The following is a 23556-nucleotide window of genomic DNA, read 5'->3' as shown; positions in this document are numbered from 1 at the left end:
CATCAAAATTAAACGAAATAAACATTTGAAATATATGAGTTTGTATGTAATGTATGAATATAATATACAAGTTTCACTTTTTAAATGGAATTACTGAAATCAATCTACTTTTTCATGATATTCTAATTTTATGACCAGCACCTGTACATACGGAGAGACAGGTTTTCAGTTTCATATTTTTAGAATTATTTAAAACAAGTTTTTATAATTCTGAAGTATTTTGTGTAGGTTCATTACTTATAATCAAACTGAAAATCCACTTAAAGCTGTATGTGTAAGGTTGTTTCTTACCACAACTTGCACAAACAATAAGCCTGTTGTGTAGTGTACATATAAAAAAGTTTTTTTGAGACATTGAAAAATATCTGCAAGTGGCAAGTTTATTTAGTAAATAAAATAATCATTTGTGTGTAACATGAGTTGAAATAAGGCAGGAGATTTTCCTTTTTTTCCTCCTGATTAGGTGATACAGAAGCGAGATCTGAATGAGGTTAGCAGGCCAGGAAGCCTCCGTCCACTGGCAAAGTGACTCCAGTGATCATATTGCTCTTATCGCTCAGCAGGAATAATATACTGTTCACCACGTCCTCCACCTCTGCACACAGACAAAGAAACAGACAGACTTCAGTTCGCATTAAAAACTGCTTCAAGTATTTATGCAAGGCCAACCCTCTGAGATCCACTTCATCTTCTACAAACCCAAACTGTCTGCTTCTGACAGACAGAGGAACTATTAGTACTGTGCACAAATGTGTTTAAATAAGTGCATTTATAAACTAGAACATTTCTGAAGAAAATCTAAAGGATGACAGTGCAGACACTGGCTGAAAATCTAACATATATTGAGTATTTTTTTGTTTTGTTTTGTTTTTTCAGCCCCATTAGGAATTTGGATCTAATTTTGTATGGAGACGTTTGTCCTTTTGTTTCTTTTTTAGGACTTTAAATACTGAGTTTTGCATAGCTTACTTAATTCTCCTGTATTTAGAAGGTATAATTAGAGTTGTCACAACTGATCAACTTCTACAGGGTTTATGGAGGAATAATATATAGCAAAGAACAACCTAAATCATCTGCAAACCACTGACTAAGAAGCTGCACTGGTTCCAATGGTGATTCACAGCAGCAGTCTTCATTAGACAGACAGATAAAAACAAACTAGAAATTAAGCCTCAAACAAAAACTGTGTCTTGGTGCGAAAACTAAGGGTTGTATTATAAATAAAAATATTGTGCATGAGTGGCAGAACCTTCTGGTGGCTACACATTTGGATTTTTATGAGCGTAAAGTATTTTACGCTAAAAATATGACTAAAGATTAAAGAGACTTCCACTTTTGAAGATAAGCTTTAGTCCACAAATATAATTTAAGTTGATTGGATTTTATGTGTGCACACCTTACACACTGGGAAAACTTCAGAGAAAACTGAAAGTCCTAAAGCAGTGAGGGACACTGGGTGAAAGAAAACAAAATTCTTTATGTTTTGATGTATGTTGTAAATGTGGAGGAGAAATTATAGGCATGAAAGTAGTTGGCAGGGCTATTCAACATCTGTTGCAAGTTGGCCAGATTTAAAATTATTGGGGCTTGAGGGCCACAGGCTATTGCTTTCTTTGCTTCTGTGTGGACGTAAAACATCTCTAGAAAGGGTGCTGTGTTTATGAGGAAAATTATTAGTTTAGAAAGACAGCGTGGATAGGACTCAAGACCATAAGAAAGACTCTTAACAACTCTCAGAAGGGAGGGAAGGGAAATGATTTGTATGTGAGTTCAGCTCACAAAAAGCTGCTTTCAGGGGTGCCTTTCATTCAGGATTTCATTAAAAAAAAAAAAAAAAAAAAAAGCAGATTATTTAATAATTTGGTCACAAGAAAATGCTTATCTGTAGAACTTCAGTTGAAACCAAATGAAACGTGATGATGCTAAAGACATATTCATAAACATGTGATGTCATCTTCCAGCAATTAGGTTTTATTTTAGAAAACCTCATCTGGTGTAAAAATGACAAATCAGTGAATTATTTCATTTTAGGAGTGTGAATTCAGTTTGCAGTTTTCACATGGTAATAAGCACGGTTCCCAGAGAAAAGGACTCATAAAAAAGGCCGACAGTACACAGACAGTGCTGCAGTGTCTGACCTGCGAAGCGGCCGAGAGGGATACGGGAGGTCATGGTTTTGGCTTTTTCTGGGTCACTCCAGCCTAGACGACCCATCTGTGTCATAACCACTGTAGGGTTCACAGTGTTCACACGGATCTGAGGACAGCACAACACAAGCTGAAACAATTACAGCAAAGAATAACAAAGAGCACTATTAAGATAATGTCTTAATTGTCTTATTTATCATAACAATGGTCTGGTCGTTCATTACAACAGGAGCTGCAGAAAAAGTATGACAGCGTTGTACTTTCAATATACTAAAGATAAAAAAGGGTACCAAAAGTTTTTTAAATTTACAACTGTGTGAGTTGGATAATAACACAAATAAGTTCATTCTCTCTTGTCTTTAGTTACGTTTACAATCTACAAGATCTTAGAGGGAAAGTCCAAGCCTTTTGAAATGGGGTTCTGTGGAATGCTTCTGAACAATTAATATTTTCCATGTTGTAGATAGCTCCTTAAACAACCTCAGTTTGGAAAAACATTTTATTTCTTACTTGACTGACCAGTTAAGAGACAGTCTAAAAGGACCAAGACAAAAGTGGATCGCTGCCGTTCTTCCGAAAGTTTCATAGCAGTTCATGTGAACACCTTTATAAACCTTCACGTTATCTTTAATTTCACATTCCTCAATTATTTATTTGTATGACTGCAAACAGGTGGCAGCAACTAGTTGTAGCACTTCCATTACAGGCTAAGGCAGTTTGGGCAGCCATATTATAATATTTCTGCTGGTGTGATTAAATCAGTTGATCCACAATGGTTCTGAGTCATCAGTGGAGGCAGTCACAGAGCGGAGTTGGCAAGTAGAGATAGACCGATTTAATCAGCAGACCAATTAAATCAACCAATATTAACCAACAAATAAAGATCGGCAGTAGGCTATGCTTGTGCATACATAATCAATTAAGCTGGAAAATGAAGCAGCAGCAACTGCTACAGTCAGCTCACTGTAGCCCACAATTGCTCATCCATACATTTTTTTTGGTGTACAAGTTCTTCTTAGTATATGTTTACTTAAATTAAGCAAGTATAGTTACATTTTGGTAAATTAAAAATACAAATTGACCAAAAATAGAAACAGTATTGTATATCAGTCATCGGCTGCCCTGATCTCTAAAGATCTGCATCAGCCTTGGCCATAGAACTACTCAGATCAGTCAACCTCTAGAAGCATCTCTGGTTTAGAGTGTTTTGTTGTATATAAGTGAAACTTGTCCGGTTGGCATTGCTCTTAAGTCTTTAGGATTATGGTTAAAATGTAGCCTGAGAAAGCTGGTACCTGGTATGGGCCCAGTTCTAGAGCCATCACTTTAGTCAGGATATCCACAGCTCCTTTTGTGGCACCTGTGCAAAGGCACAATGACAAAAGCAACAAACACCAGCTGTTATAGGCAAGTCCTATTTAGGTACTTTTTTTCTGTGTGTGGTTAAAGCCTGTATCTCACTGGGCTGTGACTGACTAATCGGTGACTTAAAATTGCAAAAAATAACAGGGACCTTAAATGTGCAGTCTCACTGAATTCTGAGGGTTGGCAACCAAGTGTCCAGCGAGCTGGGCAGCTGAATTTTGCACAGTCGATTTTTTTGTGCTTGGCCTACAAAACTATATTCTAGACTGTGCATGTTTCATTGCCTACCTCCACTGAAATTACACCTACCTTGGCCTGCTTTACACCCACTTTGGCATCCATCCCCAGATGTAGGATTTATCCTGCTGGAGCGCACATTTAAAATGAACATGGGCGGTTTTGATATTTATTATTTAATACTGCACAATTTGAATTATTTGTCGCACAATTTTTTTGAAATTGTTTAAAATTCAGTCAACAAGACTAAGGTAATTAAGAACCCCTGCAAAGGTTTTGAGAGATTTTGAAGACTTCATCACGAATATCATTTGCAAAGTAGTCTCCAACAGTCACAGTCCAGTGAGATACTGGCTTAAAGGAATATTTTGGTCAATTTTGAAGTGATGTTTTGTCAGATAGTTGTCAATGGTAAGTACTTTATCAGCAATGAAATGATCACAGAGCACAGAGTATGGAGAAAAGGGCAAACATTTTTGTCCAGTCTGGGCTAATGGCTAGTCAAACGAGGGTTTTATATTGTTTTTCAGGCTTATAATACAACTGTTTCTCCAAAACAACATACTGGTGTAGGATATGGATAGGCATCTGATCAGCACATCTAGTCAGTCCAAAGGTTTACTTAACTCACTGCAGACTGATACATCCAGTAGCCTCAACACATAACGGTCTATGCTCCAGTCTGCATACATTTCTCAACTGAACAACATATATGTCATTGGGAAAACAGACTAAACAAACAGTGTCACCCAAAGGAGTTGAGGTTTAATATTAGTTAATGTTGTGTTCTTTCACACCAGTTTGTCATTTTTGAGAAAGTTGATTTATAAACCTGAAAAACTAAAAAACAGGCCCTTGCTTGACTAGCATTAGCTTAGCCTGAATGAAGATTTCTGCACTTTTATCTATACTCCATGCTCTATGACTGATGCCACAGCTAATAAGGAACTATTGATAACTAACTATTTGACAGAACATCACTTCAAAAATGTCCAGACTCCCTTTTTAAGGAGAGGACAGTGAAGCTCTAAAGCTCCAAAGTCCCTCTGTTCCTCACAGTAGACAGCGTGGTCTCTGAGAGCACACTGTGAGGCCTGGCTGGACACGTTGACGATGGAGCCTCCTGATCCTCGAGCCTTCATACCTCGAGCCACAATCTGCACACAGAGAAAAGGTTCTGCTTGATGTAACAGCAGCATCTGTGGAGATATTTAAACTTAAAACAAGGACACAAGTGATGAAAAGTACCAGTCTCACTTTGGAAAAAAGCTTCAAAACCCTTCCCTTTTTGTGCTATCAAATTTAGATTAGCTCAAAAACATCTTGCTGGGGTCTGACTGTGTTTTCTGATAATAGCTCAAAACAAAAATCACCTACAGACATCAGGTTTAATTACACATTAACTTTCAGGAAAAATTAATTGGATGTACCCCTACAACTGATTACATTTTGGAGCTAACCCAATTCAAGATGACTGCCACCACCAATTTGCCTTAGAAAACACAAAGATGGCTATAATTCAGTCAGCTTTTACAGATATGGTGCTGAAAATTGGTTTGGTTGTAGCTGAAAGTCATTCACAAGTGCTACTCATTGCAGAAGATATTTGCTTAAGATTTCAGCATTATCTGCTGTTTATTGGTTAGCAAAACATCTCATAACCTATATCTCATGTATCCTTACAACTGATTAACTTCAGCTGACAGTCCAGTTCAAGATGGCTGCCACAGTTAATGGACATTAGTCAACACAAAAAGGCTGTAATTTAGTCAGTTTTGCAGATATTGATCTAAAATTTGATGTGACCGTAGCCGATTGTAATTTACAACACATACTTAGAGTGTGACATCTTGTGATATTGCATGGTTTTGTTGTTTTTAAAGTTTGTCCAAAACATCTACAACTCCTTAATTTCTCAACATAAGATGATCTTAGTTTAAAACTGGTATGAAAGGCAGCGGGCGATATGCATTTCCTCACCTGGAGCTGAAGGGTGAAAATAGTGGTTTGAAAAAAATAATCTTTACATCAAATTAGATTAAACTATATCAATTAAAGAAGAATGGGCAAGGAACATGATGAGGGTGGACATCCTATTACAACTTCAAAGGTAGAAAAGTCCAACAAATTTGCATTTAATCATATGTACATACCAAAAAAATCTTCATTAATAGTTTTACCTGAGACACCTGCAGCACAGCTTTAACATTCACACTGAATGATCTGTAAAACACAAAATTGGAGCATCACATAATGAACCTCCCAACTCAGTCCATGCCCATACAACTGTCTACTTATGCACCATAAAGGTTTCCCATATTGGCCTTACTGTTCAAACTGGTCCTGTGTGACCTCCAGGAACGGCTGCAGGTTGGCACAAGCAGCATTGTTCACCAGCAGATCGATAGGGCCGATGTCCTTCAGAGCAGCCTCTGTGGCCCCCCAGTCTGCAAGGTCCACACAGACCGGCGTGATGGATGCGCACTGTTAGAGGTCAACATAAAAATATCCCAGTCACGCTGGAAAAAGAAGAAGCTGGAAAGTCAGCAGGTGTCTTGTTCAACATTTCAGAAAGTGTTGAGCATGTCAAATTTTTTTCACCTTCAACTTCAAAAATAAAATATTACTACAATATTGCCAATCACACTGACACACAGGCCTTAACTGAACCATAGGGCATAAGTGAGGGCATCATGAGTGAAGCAATGGTGTTATCAGGTAGTTTCTGGACCATCTGGCAGTCAGTTAAAACAGTGGGTGAAGGTTGGCAGACACGGAGGATGTTTTGTTCCAATCTGGCATTGACATTTGTCCTGACAGATCCAATTAGGACTGAATACACGTGTGAATGCCCTCAATGTGCATTGAATATGTCTTCCCTTTTACCACTTTCAGAAGTGGTCTGGGCTTCTTTTATCTACACACGTTTGGTAGTCTGAACAAAATCCATCCTGAGCCAAGTTGAACCTCCTACTGAACTGATGTGGCCCCACACAAGCAGCAGATTTATTACCTGGATGTCTCAAAACAAAAATTCACCTTCAGCTTCCAGCTGATTAAATATAATTAAATATCTTCACTTTTTTTGTTAATTTGTTGTTGAGTTTTTTGTTGGGGTTTTTCAGCTAAAAGTTTTTAAGGATTGTTTAATAGAATCCTTCTTAATAAAAAATGTTTGTTTTGTCAGGATTTTATTATTCAAAGTGCATCACCAGGATGTTATATGATGTGTCTCTCTTTAGTTAGTTTGTTCTGATTGTTTTTAGAGCTGATTGGGCCCATTGTGGTCACTGTATAGTAAAATATGCTGTGTCAATCACAGAACACGAGTCTGAGCAGCAATATTTACCTAATTAAACACTGCTGACTTTAGGGTCATAGTGAAGATAGAGAGCAGATGCTGGCTGCAGCACATCGTTTTATAGAGGTAGAATTTTATGAGTTAAAATTTTCCGTCTTTGCTCTGACACTGAGCTCTGTGAAATCTCTAATCATTGTATATGTGCCTTTATTTCTCCTATATTGTGTATCTTAGGAAGTTACGCTTATCAAGAGACAACTACAAAAATGCAACTTATATGGCTCTGACCCAAGTTAATGACAAAATAATAATATAGTTCAGATGTCTGAATGTCTTGTAATTTCTGCAGAAAGCTCAGCAGACCTTGTTGCTCACTGACATTCCTCTGTGTAGTGTGACTGCATGTATATCTGCATACAAAGAGAGTTATTGACATCCCATCACCTTTTGGAGTATGTATGTTACTTCCAGGTGTGAGCACTCTCAGTCAGAGCAGTCCACTTACTGTTGGATCCCACAGATAGAAGTTAGTGCCAGGTCTGAATGAGGCTTAGACACATTAAACAGTGACTTTACCTTTTCATGCATGCAATTTTCTTTAATTTTCACCATTCTGTCTGGATGCTTGTTTTTGTCAAAAAAGGGGCCATCTTACCAGTCAAAGTTTGATATTAAAACCCAAAATAGATTACCTCCTGGACCAGACTGTTCAGATCAGCCTGTGTTCGTGTGACTGCTGTGACCTTTGCCCCGCAGCGTGCCAGAGCCAAAGCCAAGTCCCTGCCAATTCCTGAGACACAAAGCATTCATGAACACAACAACTGACTACAGAGTGCAGACATGAAACTCCATACAAGTCTTACACTTAGCACACAAAAGCGTTTTTATTCTATTTTCTTATAGATAAGACTGTCTCAGTGGGTGGGGTAGGTCATCAAAGTGGTAGTTTTTAATGCCAGTATCAGTGCTTGCTTAGTACCTTTTTTTTCTTATGATTGCCAGATCTTTTTAAGTGGGGTTGTGTGGAAAGTGTGTGTGTTTGTGTGTGCTTCTCATGAACCACTGAAAAGTGTTAATAAAACTCTTATAAAGTAATCACTGGATATACACCTACAACTTGGCCAATCCAAAAATGGCTATAACTCAGTCAATTTTACAGATATTGAGCTAAGCTTTGACGTGGTAGTAGCCAAGAGTCATTCACAACAAGATTTCCGAGAGTGACATCTGGCAATCTCTAATGAGATCATGCATAACATTATTTTGAGATAAACTCTGGCATGAAAGGTACAGTATATGGTGCTATGTATGCCTTCATGAGCTAGGTCTTAATTAGTCCAGTTTTGGAAGGTTGGCAGCATTAGGCCTATTTACAACACAGGAAGAGTAGAATATCTCAAAATGACAGGAAAATATTTTACCAACTTTAACTGTGAAACTCTGAATAAGGCCAAACATTTATAACTGTGTGGTTTTCAGTTCCACACCAACGGGCTCATGGGAGAAAATGGGCGGGTCACTGTTTTGTACGGGACACTTTGGTTCCTGCAGGTCCAATCTCCTCTTAAACGAACAGTCTACACCTCGGCCACGGCTCAGATCATTTCTCATAATGCCCTGTTAACATTGCTGGACTTTCCAAAGGGCTTACCAGGGCATTGGCCCAGGGCCCTGAGGTTTAAAGAGCTCCAAAAAAGTACAATATCGTTTTTAATGAATGAATGTTTTCCAAACACCTTAATTTACCCATTTCCAATCAGGTGCAAGCTCACACCACTACAAACAGTTTTAATGTGTTAAACCCCTTATCAGTTAAGAACTGCATAATGGTTTTTGTTGGTTTTGTATAGTCTTGTGATGACAGCCGATAAGTGTACCTTTTCCTGCTCCGGTGACCAGAGCATGTTTCCCAGTGAATGAAATCTCCATCCTCTGTTTTCCTGCAGATTGTTCAAAACCACAGAAGTCCAAATGTAGTCAAGCCGACACTTGCTCTCACACAGAATTTAGTTGCTCACATATGATGTTTATTGTGGTGGATTTGCTTTCTAGATGCCATGAAAGGGCAAAAATCCAAAAAAACCTTTTTCGTCACTTTAACCCTCCAGCAGTGCTTGGGTCAAAATGACTTCTGAGGCCTCAGTCTAATTTAATCACACACAATGTTTATTCAGAGATATGTTCACATTTAATCATTCACTCTAATAAATATAGGCATGGGTCAGTTTTAAAACTGAGGCCTCGTGGGACATTTTGACCCAAAACTAAAAGCAGCAAAGTGTGCTGTAAACTGATAAAATTATTGTACTTTACACCATCAGGGTCAACAATCAGCCCTAAAAAACACTAGACATAACACTTGTAGTTCTTACCTGCTGATGTATGTTTAAATATTATTTTTCTAATAAGTATAATTAGTTATTTCATGCTAAAAGAAAGCTCATGTAACACCATGACTATGATGAGTAGGCCTGGAGTAGGCCAGACTCAAAGCCTCACATTATTAGTGCACAGACTCTGGTTCCAAAAATACAACATGGCAGCTCCTGTAAACTGGTTCCTGCTGCCTTCAGCTCTTAACATCAAGAAGCACTGACCCAACATGAATCCAGTGAAATTTCTCCATCATTTATTAAGGACTGGTAGTAATCTAAAACTAAAAAAATGAGGCAATGACACTTAAATGATGTGCATATTTTTCCTGAGTCAGCATTCACACCATTGTTTTCCTGTTTTTAGTCTCTTCTGTACATTTTTGGACTATAACTACTTCAGCATACTTTCAGCTATTTCAGTCATTCAATATCAAAATGTTCAGCTCGTTCAGAACATTAAGGCTATGACTTTTTGTGTTGGTAACTTTTCATTTACCTTTGTTTACTTTTTTCTCATAGAAAACCACAGAGATCTCTTGGAATTCCTGAAAAGCTTTGTGCTCTTTAAAATCTTTTTCAATATACTTGTTTCATTTTTAGACTTTAGTTACTTTTGGCTAATTTTGGCTTTCAGCTACTGTTCTGCTGGTTTTAGCTTTTAGTTGTTTTAGCTTTTAGCTTTTAGATTTTGTTTTGCTACCTTTAGCTTTGTTCTAATTGATATAACAATAACAACTCATTTTCAGCTTTTTTAACAAATTTCAGCACCCAGTTACATTTTTACAGAAAATGCTAAATGTTCTAGTTTACTATTACATATTGTCCTATAATAACTGAATGTTACCAAGTTCTCTATTTATCTTCTAAAATGTGCAATAAATCCCTTCAGTTGTACTCAGATGGAATTACTGTTGATATGAATCCAGTAAAAATGCTTTGCATCTGTCCCCGTGAAGCTTTGCATTCTGTCTTGCTAAAAATGACTGTTAGGTTAATCCAGACTGGCTTTTGTGCAGAGCTCTTTATTATCTCCAAAACTGTTCAGTAGCCATTAGTGATGTGTGAATTCTGAAGGAGTCATTTTATTGAATTGGAAATCATGATTTTTCTCCATTAACTCACTGATTTATCAATAATAAATCAAGCCAACAGCTGAATTAGCCCTTTGGGAAAAATAAGAAAAATGGATAATTTTCGCATTTTAAATTAGTGGTATTATCAGAAGTATGAATTAGTGGGACTGGGAGGGGAGCTTGTGTGTGGATGTGACTCAGTAACTCAAATGAATCAAATGACTCAAAAACTATTTTTATTTTGGTGAGTGATTCATTTAAACTTAGTAATAAGTAAACAATAAAAAAATTAAACTTCCCATCACTTGTAATCATGTGATATTTGTCCTGACATTGTTTCTGTCACCCTAAACATACATTTGGGGTAGTTTACGGCACTCTTTGAGGTCTGTATTTAATTAGTGTCCCAGAATGCCAAAATGACAGAAAATCATATTTGGCTTTTAATTTTATACACACATTTACACTAAAATAATGAGGTATTTTATGGGACATAACTGGACTCTCTCTAAATAAAAATTACTTTAAAATTAATTTTACTTTTTGTTTTTTTAACATAAAGTGATTGTATTTGGGATGAATTGTCACCAAGCGTAACACCAGCTTCAAAACATTCGCTACGTCCTTTTTGTCCTTTCACGGAGCCCGTAAGTTCACTGTAAAAAACAACAGATGCGCGCGCAGCCAAATTCTAGCGGCGCGGCTGCCTGAGTAACGACCAGAAAAACTACTTAAACAGCAACTTCCCCTTACATGTCACCACCCATGTGTGTGTTTCTGTCCCCGTGTTGCTGTGACTGGATGAAGAGCTCGTTACTCACTACAGTGGAGCCGGACTACACGGGTCCTGTGTGTCTGCAGTCGGGGCCTTTGGTTCTGTTCTGCTGGGCTCAAAGACTGAAACCCCAAGTTAATCAGTAAAAACCGTGTTTTTCTTCCAGGTCAGACCCGCTGCTGTGTCACTGACCCTCCAGAACTACTCTGCCCTGCACAGGCAGGCGGAAGCAACTACTGTTAGACAAGTTCTGTCGACTGTAAAGAGGAAATAAAGTGTTTTTGAAGCTAACAGGAATCAAAGGAAACTCATAAAAGGTGCTTGTTTAGAGTCTCAGTTTAAAAAGATTTACACAAATTCAAAATTATTAATGAAAGATTGAAAAAATATGTTGGGGTCTCTTCTGCATTTTCAATTCAAAAATATGTTATTAATCCCTAAGGGAAAATAAATTTTAAGTTAAATCATAATTATTTATTTTCCATGATCACTCTGAAGTGTGACGTATGGAGAGCCAAACAGGAACAATAACAATGCAGGAAATGGTAAATACAGACAGTGTGGGAGGAAATGGTTCAGTTTGATGTAATTAATTGACCCAAAATTCCAACAGCTGAGTCATTCTTCAGCTTCAAGAAGGACAAGAAAGTCTGATGGATGTGGTTAGTTTAGCTGCTGGTGAAAATTACAACCTGAGGACCACCTGAAATACAAACCTTCAATAAAAGAACCACCGCCTACAGCTGTCCGACCGGCACCAAGTCATTAACGTTTTAAATCAGAAAAATTAACCACTGGAATGTTTTATGGTAGTGTTTAAATAAAAGAAAATCATGAAAACTCATTATTTTGATATTTCATTTAATGTCATCTTTAAACCAGATGAACTACATTTTCTGTGAAATTTAGAATGAATTAAAGTTAAAATAAGCAAAACAAAAATTAAAGCAAAGCCCTAGCTAAAAGCTAAAATGAGCAAAACAGTGACTAAAGTGAGAAAAGGAAGACGAAAACAGAGAAAGTAAGCTGAAGTGGGTTTTAGATAACAATGTTTGTGGAGGAATTGAAGAGATCTATTTGAAAACTAATGTTTTACTTGTGTCTCAGGTCTGTCTGTTGCCACAATATATCATGATTCACTGAGCAGATTTTACCTGAATAACCTTTGGACACAACCCAATTAAAGATGGCAGCCACAGCCAGCTGACTTTAAACAACAGAAACATGGCTACAGTTCGGTCAGTTTTGCAGACGTTGAGCTGGATGTGATGGTAGCCGAGAGTCATTCCTGAAACATACTCCGAGCATTACAACGCCGCTCTGTAAGGTAACAGAAATGGAATATGAGGACGTAAGAACCCTTCCCCTCAGTGGATTAAACCAGGCACACAGATTTGTAACTTGTTCCCTGTTTGCTGCCCCATCTAAACTAAAAACACAGCAAAGCACACCACCTGCTGCACACACACACACACACACACACCAGCGTTGCTGTGAATGTGTGGAAACAGTTTACTGATCTAAGAGAACAGATCTTACCACCTCAGATTTTTAATCTTTCCCCAGGACTCCTGGGGGATTCTGTAGAGAGGGACATCTCATTACTTTCCAGATGCGAGCAAAATGGCTACAACTCTGTCTTCTCTCACCATAAGACCACCTTGGCATGAAAAACTCTGGCATGAAAGGTGATATGCACTCCTTTAAGGAATGAGAGGCTTTTAATTCTCTCCTGTATTTTCTGTATTTGAACCTGAGAACGCTCGTATTAAAAGTCTGAGTATTTACCTCACTTGCTTTTGTAATCAGTTTAATTTTAGCCACAGCTAAGCACATCAGTTCCTAATATGAATGTATGCATTTAAGTTGAAAAGCAGCATTACTAACAGGTTGACTAATAAAAGAAGGCAGTTTCCAGTTTTCCTCGGACTTATACTTAAATACTCTGGTCAGTTATTAGCAGAAGGGTGGTGTTCAGGGGCACAGGTTTGTTTGCAATAAACCTTTTCTTCAAAGGCAGAGAGCTCATCAGTCCTCAGGAGGACGAGTGGAAACGTTTCAGTTCCACACACTGAATCCTTTAGCTCGCAGCAATGCAAAGGACGTTCTTTATGGGGAGTTTTCTCCAGGAAACTAAAACAACTGAAACATCTGAGAATGTAAAAAAGACAACTTTTATTCTTTCTAAAAACAACACGATACATCAGTGGCGGGATTTAGAAAAACACAACTCAAGGGTTCTACCCACTGACCCGCGGTGGGACACGTTGATTTGGATTCTAGTCTCTCGTGCGAGAAGGTAAACAGACTGTTCTTTTTTCCAGACAGCTGGTGATGTGAGGCGACTGAGGGGGTAGACATAAAGAACAACTTTATCTTTGTCGCTAAAACAAAAAGAAGTATCAGGTTGAAACAAATGTGACATTAACTTTACATCATAAATACGTGTTTCATACCAAAGGCATTACAATACATAATAATAAAAGTACAAAGAAAAACATTTGACTTAAACAAAACAAACAAAATATCTTATTACATATTGACCATCTCCTTATGATTATCAAGTGTATCTGCTCGATGATTTTTATGATGTTTTTGATTATTGTAATGATTCTACTGATGTTTTTATGATGTAAAGCACTTTAAATGCCTTGTTGCTGAAATGTGCTATACAAATAAATTTTTACTTTACTTTAAATTCAACAGAATAATTCATGTAAGGAAACAGTGCTGCTGTGGTGCTACAGATAAATCCTAACACGGTCACAATGATAGCAAAAACACATGGAAACAAATTTTTACGTGTTAGAACTGTTCAGGTTTTTTGAAGTAAGGTTCTGTAGAAAAACCTGGAACAATTAATGTCTTACCTGTTGTAGATACGTCTTTAGACGACCTCGGTTTGGAGGAATCGTTTAATTCTGACGGGATGGAGAGTCTAACAGCTAATGTGATTGCAGCAAAGATGACTGCTGTCATCTTTAATCATCTCTAATTGCAAACAGTTCCTAGCAGTTCACCCAAAAGTTACTTCATAAACCTTTACGATGTAATCTATTTATTACATGGTTATTTGTGCAGAATCATCATTGTGCTTCTGCAGGATGTGAACCAGGGTGCACCAGAACTGCTACAGCTAGCTGCTGCTGACAATATTCACAGTAGTGAATAACCACTGATGTAAAAAAAAACACTCTGTAATTAAAGAAAAAAACACATGGGAGGGGGTAAAGGTTTATAAAAGCAGATACCTGGTGACACAAATAGGCTCTAGGTATGTGCACCCTCCCCTCTCTGGAGGGGAAGGAGGTGAAGCTTGCGGGTGAGGTTGAATGATACCAGCTAGTTGTAGATGGGCCCTGAAACCTAAAACTCCTAGGGTCACTTATTTTACATGACATTTTTATTTAATTGGTATTACTCTGTAGAAATTTCACTTTACTTTGTCATTGAAGGTTTTATTGATTTTCTTTTGTAAAGAAATCCAATTATATTGACTACAATTGATTTATGACAGCAATAAAAGCATAAAACATCTAAGGGGGTGAATACTTTTTCTAGGCACTGTAGTAAGAAGCCTCCGGCTGAAAGCCTCGACGTTGAAGTTTTCCCTGGTCGCCTCTCTGTGGCTCCAAGCTGCAGGAGGGACAGCTCTTGACTGTTGTTTGTGTTTCTGCACAAAACATCAGTTCAGATTACCCGGCCTTTAGTAGTCTCTGGATGGTGTCCTGGATGAGGTGCCATCTGGGGATTCTGTTGTTGACTTCAATGTCCTTGTGGGCAATGACCGAACCACCAGGAGGGACGACCTCCCTGATCGGAACTGAGCAGCATTCTGTTATTAGACTTATGTGCTAGGCATATGCTGTCCATAACAACCACCATATTTGAGCACATAAATGTAATGTAATTTCCATAAATGTAATTGGTCCTAGACCACCTTGGACCAAAAGTTATACAGACCATTTCCAAAAAAATTGAATATCATGGAAAAGTTTTAATTTAAACAGGAATTCTAATTACAATTCCTGATTATTAGAACACTGTGGAGAAATCAGCCCACATTTTACAGGGCATGAATGTTATAAACTGAGTTTGACACACTAATCATCTACTAAACTCAAATCACCTGCATAGGTTTCCACCAGCTGTCATTTGATGTCTTCGATGTTTTTCTCTTTCTTACTGTTTATTCAATGTCACATGCTGTTTTTATTTTGTTTTTTAATTATGTAAAGCACCTTGAAATGCCTTGCTGCTGAAATGTGCTATACAAATAAAATTTGATTTGATTTTTTGATTTGATTAAATTGCTTCATTTTGGTTCAATTGTCTCAGTTCGGTTCAATATGGGGAAGACTGCAGACCTAACAACTGGCCAGAAGACCATCAATGATACCCTCCATAGGATGGGTAAGCCACACAAGTTCATAGCTAAGGAGGCTGGATGTTCACAGAGTGCTGTGTCCAAGCATATCAATGGAAAGTCTAGTGGAAGGGCAAAATGTGGCCAGAGAAAATTGACATTGTTTTTAAATCACCATATATTTTTTTTAAATTTCTTTCTTTTTTTCTGCAAAAACTGAGAAGTAGTTTGGGCTGATTTCTTCACAGTATTCTAATTTTTTTGAAATCCTGTTTTTGTGGGTTTCACGAGCTAGAGGCCCAAATTATATAAAAATAAACAAACAAATACTTGAAATCGTTTAAACTGTGGGCCCTGAATCTATAACCTATGAAAGTTGAACTTTTTGAATGAAATTATGGAAAATAAACAACTTTTCTATGATATTTAAATTTTTTGGAAAGGGTCTGTATATAGACAGATCAGTTATGTAGCCTTTTGTCAGAACTGCAGCCCTATGTCTTAAACACTTAGGTGAAGAGAGGGGCAGAGCTGTCAACTAATCACCATCTGGTGGCAAGTTGGATCCAGGGGCAGGGAAGGCCAGGACAGACTTGGGTGAAGGTGAACTCAGAACATCTGGCAGAGGCACCAGCTTGTGAGCTCTTCACACCTCCAGATAAAAGATTTTCACGTGTCCTGAGGTAGGTTAGGAGTATGAATCTGAATAGGACATATTCCAGGTGTCCATTGTAGATGCAGCTTCTAGGAGCTGTGGTCATAAGGTCATTGCTGCCTGTAGCAATCGTAACCGAAGGACCTGCTGGTGGACACCAGCGGCGATAGAGCTGAAGGAGGAGGCCTCCTTTTTGTGGCTCAGAGCAGCTACAGGAAGGTCTGAAGGACTGTGGTTTGGAAGCAAAAACTTGAAATTTGGAGAGGTCATGGAAAATAACCTTAGGTTGGTCTCCAGGAGGTCCTGACAAACTGTTCAATGACTCAGAAAAGGATAGCAGGCCCTGAGCGATGCTCTGCTGCTACCTGGACTGGAGATATTATTGGACAATGGAAGGAACACTTTGAGGGTCTCCTTAATCCAGTCAGCATGACTGATTTATGACAGCAATAACAACATAAAACATCACTGAGCAGACAGAGTCTGAAGACTCTGGAAGGCAATCCATTATTGTGTCAGAGGTCACCAAGGTAGTTAAAATAGATAAGACAAGATATTTATAGTTCGTTTCTACAGAACCCCACTTCAAACATCGGAACTTTTGCCTTAAGCTCCTCTGCTTTACATGTAAACATGCTAAAACCATTGTTAACAATAAACACAGAGCAGCTAATGCTGAAGAGAAGTAGTGCAAAACCAAACATACAAGCCTGTTCAAACAGATTAATAAGAGGAAATAATATCAGGCTGAGTGTATGACCTCATCATATCAGCTAAACACAGAAATAAAAGCAACCTCTTAACTGCAAAGAAAAGTTATTTAAACAAACAATGTCATTCTGCTTAAATCAATCATCACTTCCGTTACGTTTGAGATCAAACATGAGAATCTCAATAGTCCTCATTCTTTACAAGAACCTCAAACACTTTCTTCATTTATTTCAATATCAACAACACAGGTAATTAAAAACTCAGTCCTTCATTTCACTTAAACCTCCATGTCCTCAGAAACAGGAAGCTGAAGGTGATAGTAATACTGTCATCTGACAGAATATAGCATCTGTCTGAATCACTAAAACTAACATTTCCTTTTCTCACAGAACAGCTCAGGAGTTGAGGAGTTAAAACAAAGAATGTCAAACATCAAAATGTAAAAAAAAGAGACAAAAAAAAGCAGTCAAAGCAGGAGCTCAGGGGGACTCGATAAATACCAAAAGACAGAGTCAGGTTCTGAGGTTATTCCTAATATTGTTTTTACCCTGACAGTTTAGCTAAAGACTTAACTACTTTGTAAAAAATGAGTCCTTCAGTCCTGTTAGCCTGTTGTTTCCCTTCCAGAGTGAAAAGTTGGGAAAATGTCAATGATTTGTCCTCCACAGCGTACTGCAGATTGAACTATCATCTGCTGCCAAACCCCATCATCACTTCTGCTGAGATATGACCGAACATGGTTAGGAAATCCACCGTTCACGTCAATTTATGTGGAATGTCAGAAGACGTCATTTAAATATATTAGCTGCAGAGCCACATCATGAACTTACTCGAGAAAGAAAGCCTTTTCATAAAAATGAATCATGCACCAACACTTTCTGTAGCTCTTCACATTTTGCTCTCTATTTGTTTTTATCTTTGCTTGTTTTGTTTTTCTTAACCTAAAAATATGGCTTCTCTCGATGAAAAACGAAACTGTGTAACATTATCAAATGACCAGGAGGTCATCATCGCTTCATTTTCTGTTCTAACCTAATTTCTAAAATTAAAGGGATGGACAGAGGGCTGTCAGTAAAGTCCAAAACGTTGTTCCTTATTGTGATTTTGAAGTTGGGTTTCTGTGGAACAAATAATGTCATAGTAAAGATTTGATATTTTCAAATCAAGCGTCTTGTTTTAAACACCGGTGCCTGGAAGTGACTCACCAAGTGTTCAAACAACACTTTTCCAGTCACTGTGCCTTTTGTCGACACAGCACCTACCACCAACTCATCCCCTCTCAAGGAAAATAAGTAAAATTTAAAAAAAAAAAAGAAACAACAACTCAAAGCATCACAATGACTAATTCTGCCATTGGAGTTTATTTTGAAAGGATTATAAAGTGGAAACTATGGACACGGGTGAGCTCAGCTTTAGTGCCAGAATAAGTTCATCCTTCTTTTAAGTTGAAACTGAAGGGATATAAAGGGTGGAGGGTTGATATCTGAAGAAAAATCTAATAATTAACAGCAAATCCAAAGAGTGTTTTTTGCTTAAAATGATCATCTTTAATAGATAGCTCTTTGAACGACCTCAGTTTGGGGAAAAAAAAAAAGAGTTTAATTCTTACCAGACTGATTAGCTAATGGCTAGTCTGAGTGGGACCAAGACTAAAGTGGATTCCTTTTTAACTTAAACTAATTCTAAATGTTTGAAATATTGGATCAGTCACGTACTATTTTACACTATTTTCACATTCCACAGCAGAAATATTATAATATTCCTGCAGGAAGTGGCCCAGGCTGCACCAGAAGTGCTACAACTAGCTGCTACTGCCAACATTAACCACTATATTATATGTAAACAGTTATGTAATGTGAAATTAACAGTGACATAAAAGCAAAACAGCAATGAAATTTTGTAGATGGAGCTTTTAAGATGACAGTAGCCCACTTTTGTTTTGGCTGTACTAAGACTAGCCATTAGCTCGTCAATCCAGTCTGAATTAAACTGTTTCTCCAAACTGACCTCTTTCGAAGCGCTTTCTACAACAAGTTAAATATCAATATCTTGACTTTTCCACAGAACCCCACTTCAAAAATCTTATGCATGGCTTTAATGACATCTGTATCCATGAGATAAAGATTAATTTTTTAATTACTCATGTTCTAAATATTATCACCTGTTTGTTTTTGTTGAAAGATTATTCTACAAAGTTGGTTAAGTTTTGACCAAAGTGCCTGGATCAGGATTTAAAACCACAACTTCAAAATATAGCTCTAGAAAACAAAATTATCTTTAGGTTTTTAAGTTTTTCTAGTTTGGCAGTTCACCTCCTTTTGGCTAGCAAGGCATTATGGGAAAATGATATGTAACAGCTGAAAATTGACAAGCATAAAATCAGGCCTTAAAAGTGGATGTGAGCCTCTGATTGTGTTGCTGCACCACTAGCTGCAGGAGAAACTGCATCACATTTCACAGGTTCAATCAGTTTTGGTTCACTTCAGCAGCCAGGTGGTTTTTCAGCATTTGACGTCGCTTTTTGGCACATTTTGGATTTGCTTACACACCTAAAGGTGGGCGGTTGTCAGCGGCTCAGGCCACAGGTTTTCAGGATGCTCACAGATCAGTTCAGTTTTTGTGTCCAGGACACCACTCAGTTTCTGGATACAGACGGCAGTGGACTGTCTTAAACCTGCACATGGAGAGAGGGGAAACTTTAAAGTCTTCTATCAGAGCTTTCTTCACAATAAAACTGCTGGAAAAAAATTCAGATTCATGTACATGTAAAATCTTCCGTCTAAAATAACCGAGTGTCTCTTTTGGGTCACTTTTACTGGTCCCAACCCTGGATAAAAGTGGAGGGCTGGAATTGTGACATTAAAAAAAAACAAAAATCAACAGAGGAAAATTCACCTGTAGTTCTAAACATATTTAGATTGTTTTATAATCACTTTCTGTCTCTCACACAACATTATGACATCATTTACCATCTTTTCAGACAGCCAATGGCTATTTTCCTTACTTAGTTGTTGGCATAGACTGTTTAAGTGTGTTTGAAGGCAGTCGTATTGAAATCATAAAATGAACAACCACATAACAAAAAGGATCTGAGCAAAAAACAAATCATGATTGAGCATTAAGACCTGCAGTGGTGAACTGGGTGTTCTGACATCATTCTATCCAAACTAGCATTGTTTCTTTTTTTTTTTTCTAGCAATTTGAGCAAAAGCAGCTCTTTTATTGGAATAAATTATTGGCTGTCCATGACCCTGAAGCAGTGTACTGGTTCTTCTTCCTTGGACCACACAGACCAATAACATCGTCGGACAGAAGCTGCAGTTGCACAGTACCTCTGCACCTGCAGTTTCTGTCAAATGCATCTATCGGATAATGACAGAAATGTGTTTTTAAAAAGCTCTGTCACACCTGTGTGAGGGGAAGTATGATGGCCATAATAAAGTGTTAATTTTTTACCTTGTGGGGTCTTCAGTCAGTGAAAAGCTCTTAACAATGCTGACCACGTTCCCTCTGTTCTCAAAACCTCCATAACTGAGAGTCACCTTTGTAAAATACAGTCATATACATACAGTTAAAACAAAATAAAACATTTAATCAGTGTGACAAATTTCTTTTACTGTAAAGGGTTATAAACCAGCGTTACAACTATTCACACAGCTAAAACGTACGTATTTGAATGCAGCCACAGCTACACTTTCTAACCTGATCAAGCAAAGTGTCAGCAGGTAACTTCTGAAGATTCTCCAGGTGAGAGTGGAACAGGTTTGTGTGAGTTAACTTGACCTCCAGCAGGGCCTCGATGATGTAGCCGATGGTGCAGTCATCCGGGAGGCGGATTTTTTCTGCTGTGCTGATGAAGTTACCCAAACTGAAACAATAAAACACAATTTAAACTAGCAGCTCCTAGTTTTCATTACGACACATGCTGCTAATAGATTATCCCGCTGAGGTGAATGACGACAGATGGACTTCTTTTCTTGAACCTTTACAAGGTTTCGCTCCTTGTCCCAGATGAGAAAGAAAGACGTTTGGCTGTGTTTAATTCAACACAGATGGTCCTCAGTGTGCACAAACTGTGTTGTGAAATGATTTGTTTTATTTTTTTTAGAGGTAGTTATCTTTTCTTCTGTTTGTTAACTCCTGAGTGTGAAGCTCTGTCTGCTGAAATGTTCTACGGTTTTGATTATGAATGTAAAAACAGTATAAATAGCATATTATGCACTTTTTAAAATAATTTATTAGTATTTATTAGTAATTTATTACAGTGCGTTTGATACTCATCACTGGAAGAGATGATGAATTATATATTTGCTGACATGTCTGCCCTCTTTTTGTGAAGGCAGCAGTGCAGCAAATTGCTCCTCGTCGTCTGTTTTTTCTCCTGAGACGGAATTACCCAAAGCTCTCAGGAGGCAGTAATCATTTCACGACCACTGCGTGTCGCAAACAGGGCTGAGCTTTGAGAATCAGATGCTTTTAGCCCTGGCAGTTATTTACATAAACATAGGCAGTTTTTACTCTTAAATAAACTCAGTGTTTCTTCTTTTCTACTGTTTGAGATGGTAATAAAAGTGTGACTTAGGTTACAGATGTGTTGTCAACGTACCTGGCCCAAGGGCTCATTTTCAGAGCCAGGCCTCGGCTAATACAGAAACCTGCTCCTCCTGTGGCAAACCAGAACTTGACGGAAACCTGAAACAAGAGGACTACAGATCAACTGGCTGTAATGGGTGGAAAAATCTAAAGACTCAAACTGTCTTTGAACACACTGCAGATTTGTGCTCAAACAAAGTAAATACTGGTTTTATAGCATCAAATGTAAATGCAAATTAAACAGAAAGAGATTGTAAACTAAACAGTATCGTGCAAAACTGTAGAGGTTTAACATTAGCTAATGTAGCATTTTTTCACATCTGTACCTTGTTTTTGAGAAAGAGTCATTTTATAAGCCTGAAAAACATTTTTAAAAAATTGGCACTCAGTTGGCTAACCATTAGCCTAGTCTGGACGAAGACTTTTGCCTCTTTCTCCATACACTGTGCTCTATGACATCTACAGAATCTACAAGTTCAGCTCCTTTGTTTTGTTGTTTTGCATAAACATTTTATTGAACTGCCATTAAAAGTCATAGCTCACTATTCCGATCAAACTACAAACAAAACAAAACAAAACAAAACAGGTGAACAGTAAAAAGGGAACTTCAGTGCTCATACTTGGACACCCATAAAAACACGGAGAAAACTTCTTGTTCTCTAAACTCCAAAAGGACACATACAGTGTGTTGATAAAAGACAAAGTAAAACTTTCACAAAAACTAAGTTTCTCAGTTTGGATTTAAATACTTTCTTGCATTTATAGCACAACCCCAATTCTGAAAAAGTTGGACTGTTGTGTACAATGTAAATAAAAACAGAATGCAATAATTTACAAATCTCAAAGACATTTTATTCACAATGGAACATAGTAAAAATATCCAAAGTTAAAACTAAGACATTTTACCATTTTTAGGAAAGATAAACAAGGTAATATCAGATTTTATGGCAGCAACACATCTCAAAAAAGATTAGGATTAGATAGGTTAATTGGCAACACGTCAGCTGAATCTCTAAGAAGTAAAGATGGGCAGAGGTCCACATGTCTGCGAACAACTGTCTAAAATTAGTGGAACAATTTAAGAATAATGTTCCTTGATAAAAAAAAAAATTGGAACATCGGTTCCTGGATGTTTACAGACTGATGTTCAAAGACGAGGGGAGGCTTCACAGAGGCAAACATGGACCTGGAACAGCTTTATTGAGATGTGTTGCTACCACCAAATTCAAAATTACTAAGTTTTTTTCCTAAAAATGGTACAATGGCTTCTTAGTTTAAATATTTGATATGTTAACTATGTTTCACTGTGTATAAAATATGGATTTATGAGATTATCAGCTCATTACATTGTTTTTATTTCTATTTCACACAGTGTCACAACTGTTTTGGAATTGGGGCTGTAAATTATTAAGCCTTTTTGAGATTAAACTTATTGCAACTTATTGAAAATTTTCATAGCTAATATTTTCTGGAGATTATTGTATTTTTTGTCTTTGTCAGAAAACCAGAACACATCAACACACTTCATTTTTCCTTGAGTGGAGGCAGAAACCATTAATAAGGTATAAGGTGACTAACTGATCCGTCACTCTTGACCCTCTCTGCAGCCTCTATGGGGTGATTCAGACTGGGCCGGCCCAGGTAGATGTCTTGGCTGTGGTGGTAGGAGGACAGCAGACCCAACAGGCTGGGCAGGATCACATAGTTGTCATCATCCACATGACAGAACCACCTACACACACAAATACACTATTAGTAGGAAACAAATGAACAGTGCTGTCACTTCTACTTGTTCACTTTAAATAGCATACAGGTGCTGGTCATAAAATTAGAATATCATGAAAAAGTAGATTGATTTCAGTAATTCCATTTAAAAAGTGAAACTTGTATATTATATTCATACATTACATACAAACTCATATATTTCAAATGTTTATTTCGTTTAATTTTGATGATTA

The 23556-nt window shown here is 37.6% G+C and overlaps 2 protein-coding genes across 2 annotated transcripts in view; both read right to left on the bottom strand.

Annotated features, from left to right (window-relative positions):
- Positions 1-359: 359 nt before the first annotated feature.
- Positions 360-11444, bottom strand: dcxr (dicarbonyl/L-xylulose reductase). The gene is made up of 9 exons (XM_017431868.3): positions 11320-11444; positions 8928-8990; positions 7743-7840; positions 6079-6233; positions 5930-5972; positions 4807-4906; positions 3443-3507; positions 2139-2256; positions 360-595 (listed from the first exon to the last, which is right to left on the bottom strand). Exons 2-9 carry the CDS (start codon positions 8977-8979, stop codon positions 492-494), a joined length of 735 nt encoding a protein of 244 aa, XP_017287357.1. The 5' UTR covers positions 8980-8990; positions 11320-11444; the 3' UTR covers positions 360-491.
- A 1981-nt stretch (positions 11445-13425) lies between these two features.
- rfng (RFNG O-fucosylpeptide 3-beta-N-acetylglucosaminyltransferase) overlaps positions 13426-23556 on the bottom strand; it is a 19585-nt gene continuing 9454 nt past the window's right edge. The window contains exons 5-9 of the mRNA XM_017431832.3: positions 23177-23330; positions 21612-21697; positions 20708-20873; positions 20462-20547; positions 13426-19679 (exon numbers count right to left, since the gene is read on the bottom strand). Coding sequence (XP_017287321.1) covers positions 19616-19679; positions 20462-20547; positions 20708-20873; positions 21612-21697; positions 23177-23330 — 556 coding nt within the window. The 3' untranslated portion in view covers positions 13426-19615. The remainder of the gene's footprint in view (positions 19680-20461; positions 20548-20707; positions 20874-21611; positions 21698-23176; positions 23331-23556) is intronic.

Source organism: Kryptolebias marmoratus, linkage group LG2 (genome assembly GCF_001649575.2).
Source record: "Kryptolebias marmoratus isolate JLee-2015 linkage group LG2, ASM164957v2, whole genome shotgun sequence".
Lineage (NCBI taxonomy): Eukaryota > Metazoa > Chordata > Actinopteri > Cyprinodontiformes > Rivulidae > Kryptolebias > Kryptolebias marmoratus.
The sequence above is the reverse complement of the archived record's forward strand: the minus strand, read 5'-3'. Positions and strand labels throughout refer to the sequence as shown.

What these genes read in the sequence shown, in the direction of transcription:
- dcxr (XM_017431868.3), bottom strand. Translation starts at nt 8,979, where the DNA reads ATGGAGATTTCATTCACTGGGAAACATGCTCTGGTCACCGGAGCAGGA. An exon ending in ACACAGGACCAGTTTGAACA is followed by an intron (nt 5,973 to 6,078) that starts GTAAGGCCAATA and finishes TGTGTTTTACAG; the next exon opens with ATCATTCAGTGTGAATGTTA. An exon ending in TAGAACTGGGCCCATACCAG is followed by an intron (nt 2,257 to 3,442) that starts GTACCAGCTTTC and finishes TGCTGTCCTCAG; the next exon opens with ATCCGTGTGAACACTGTGAA.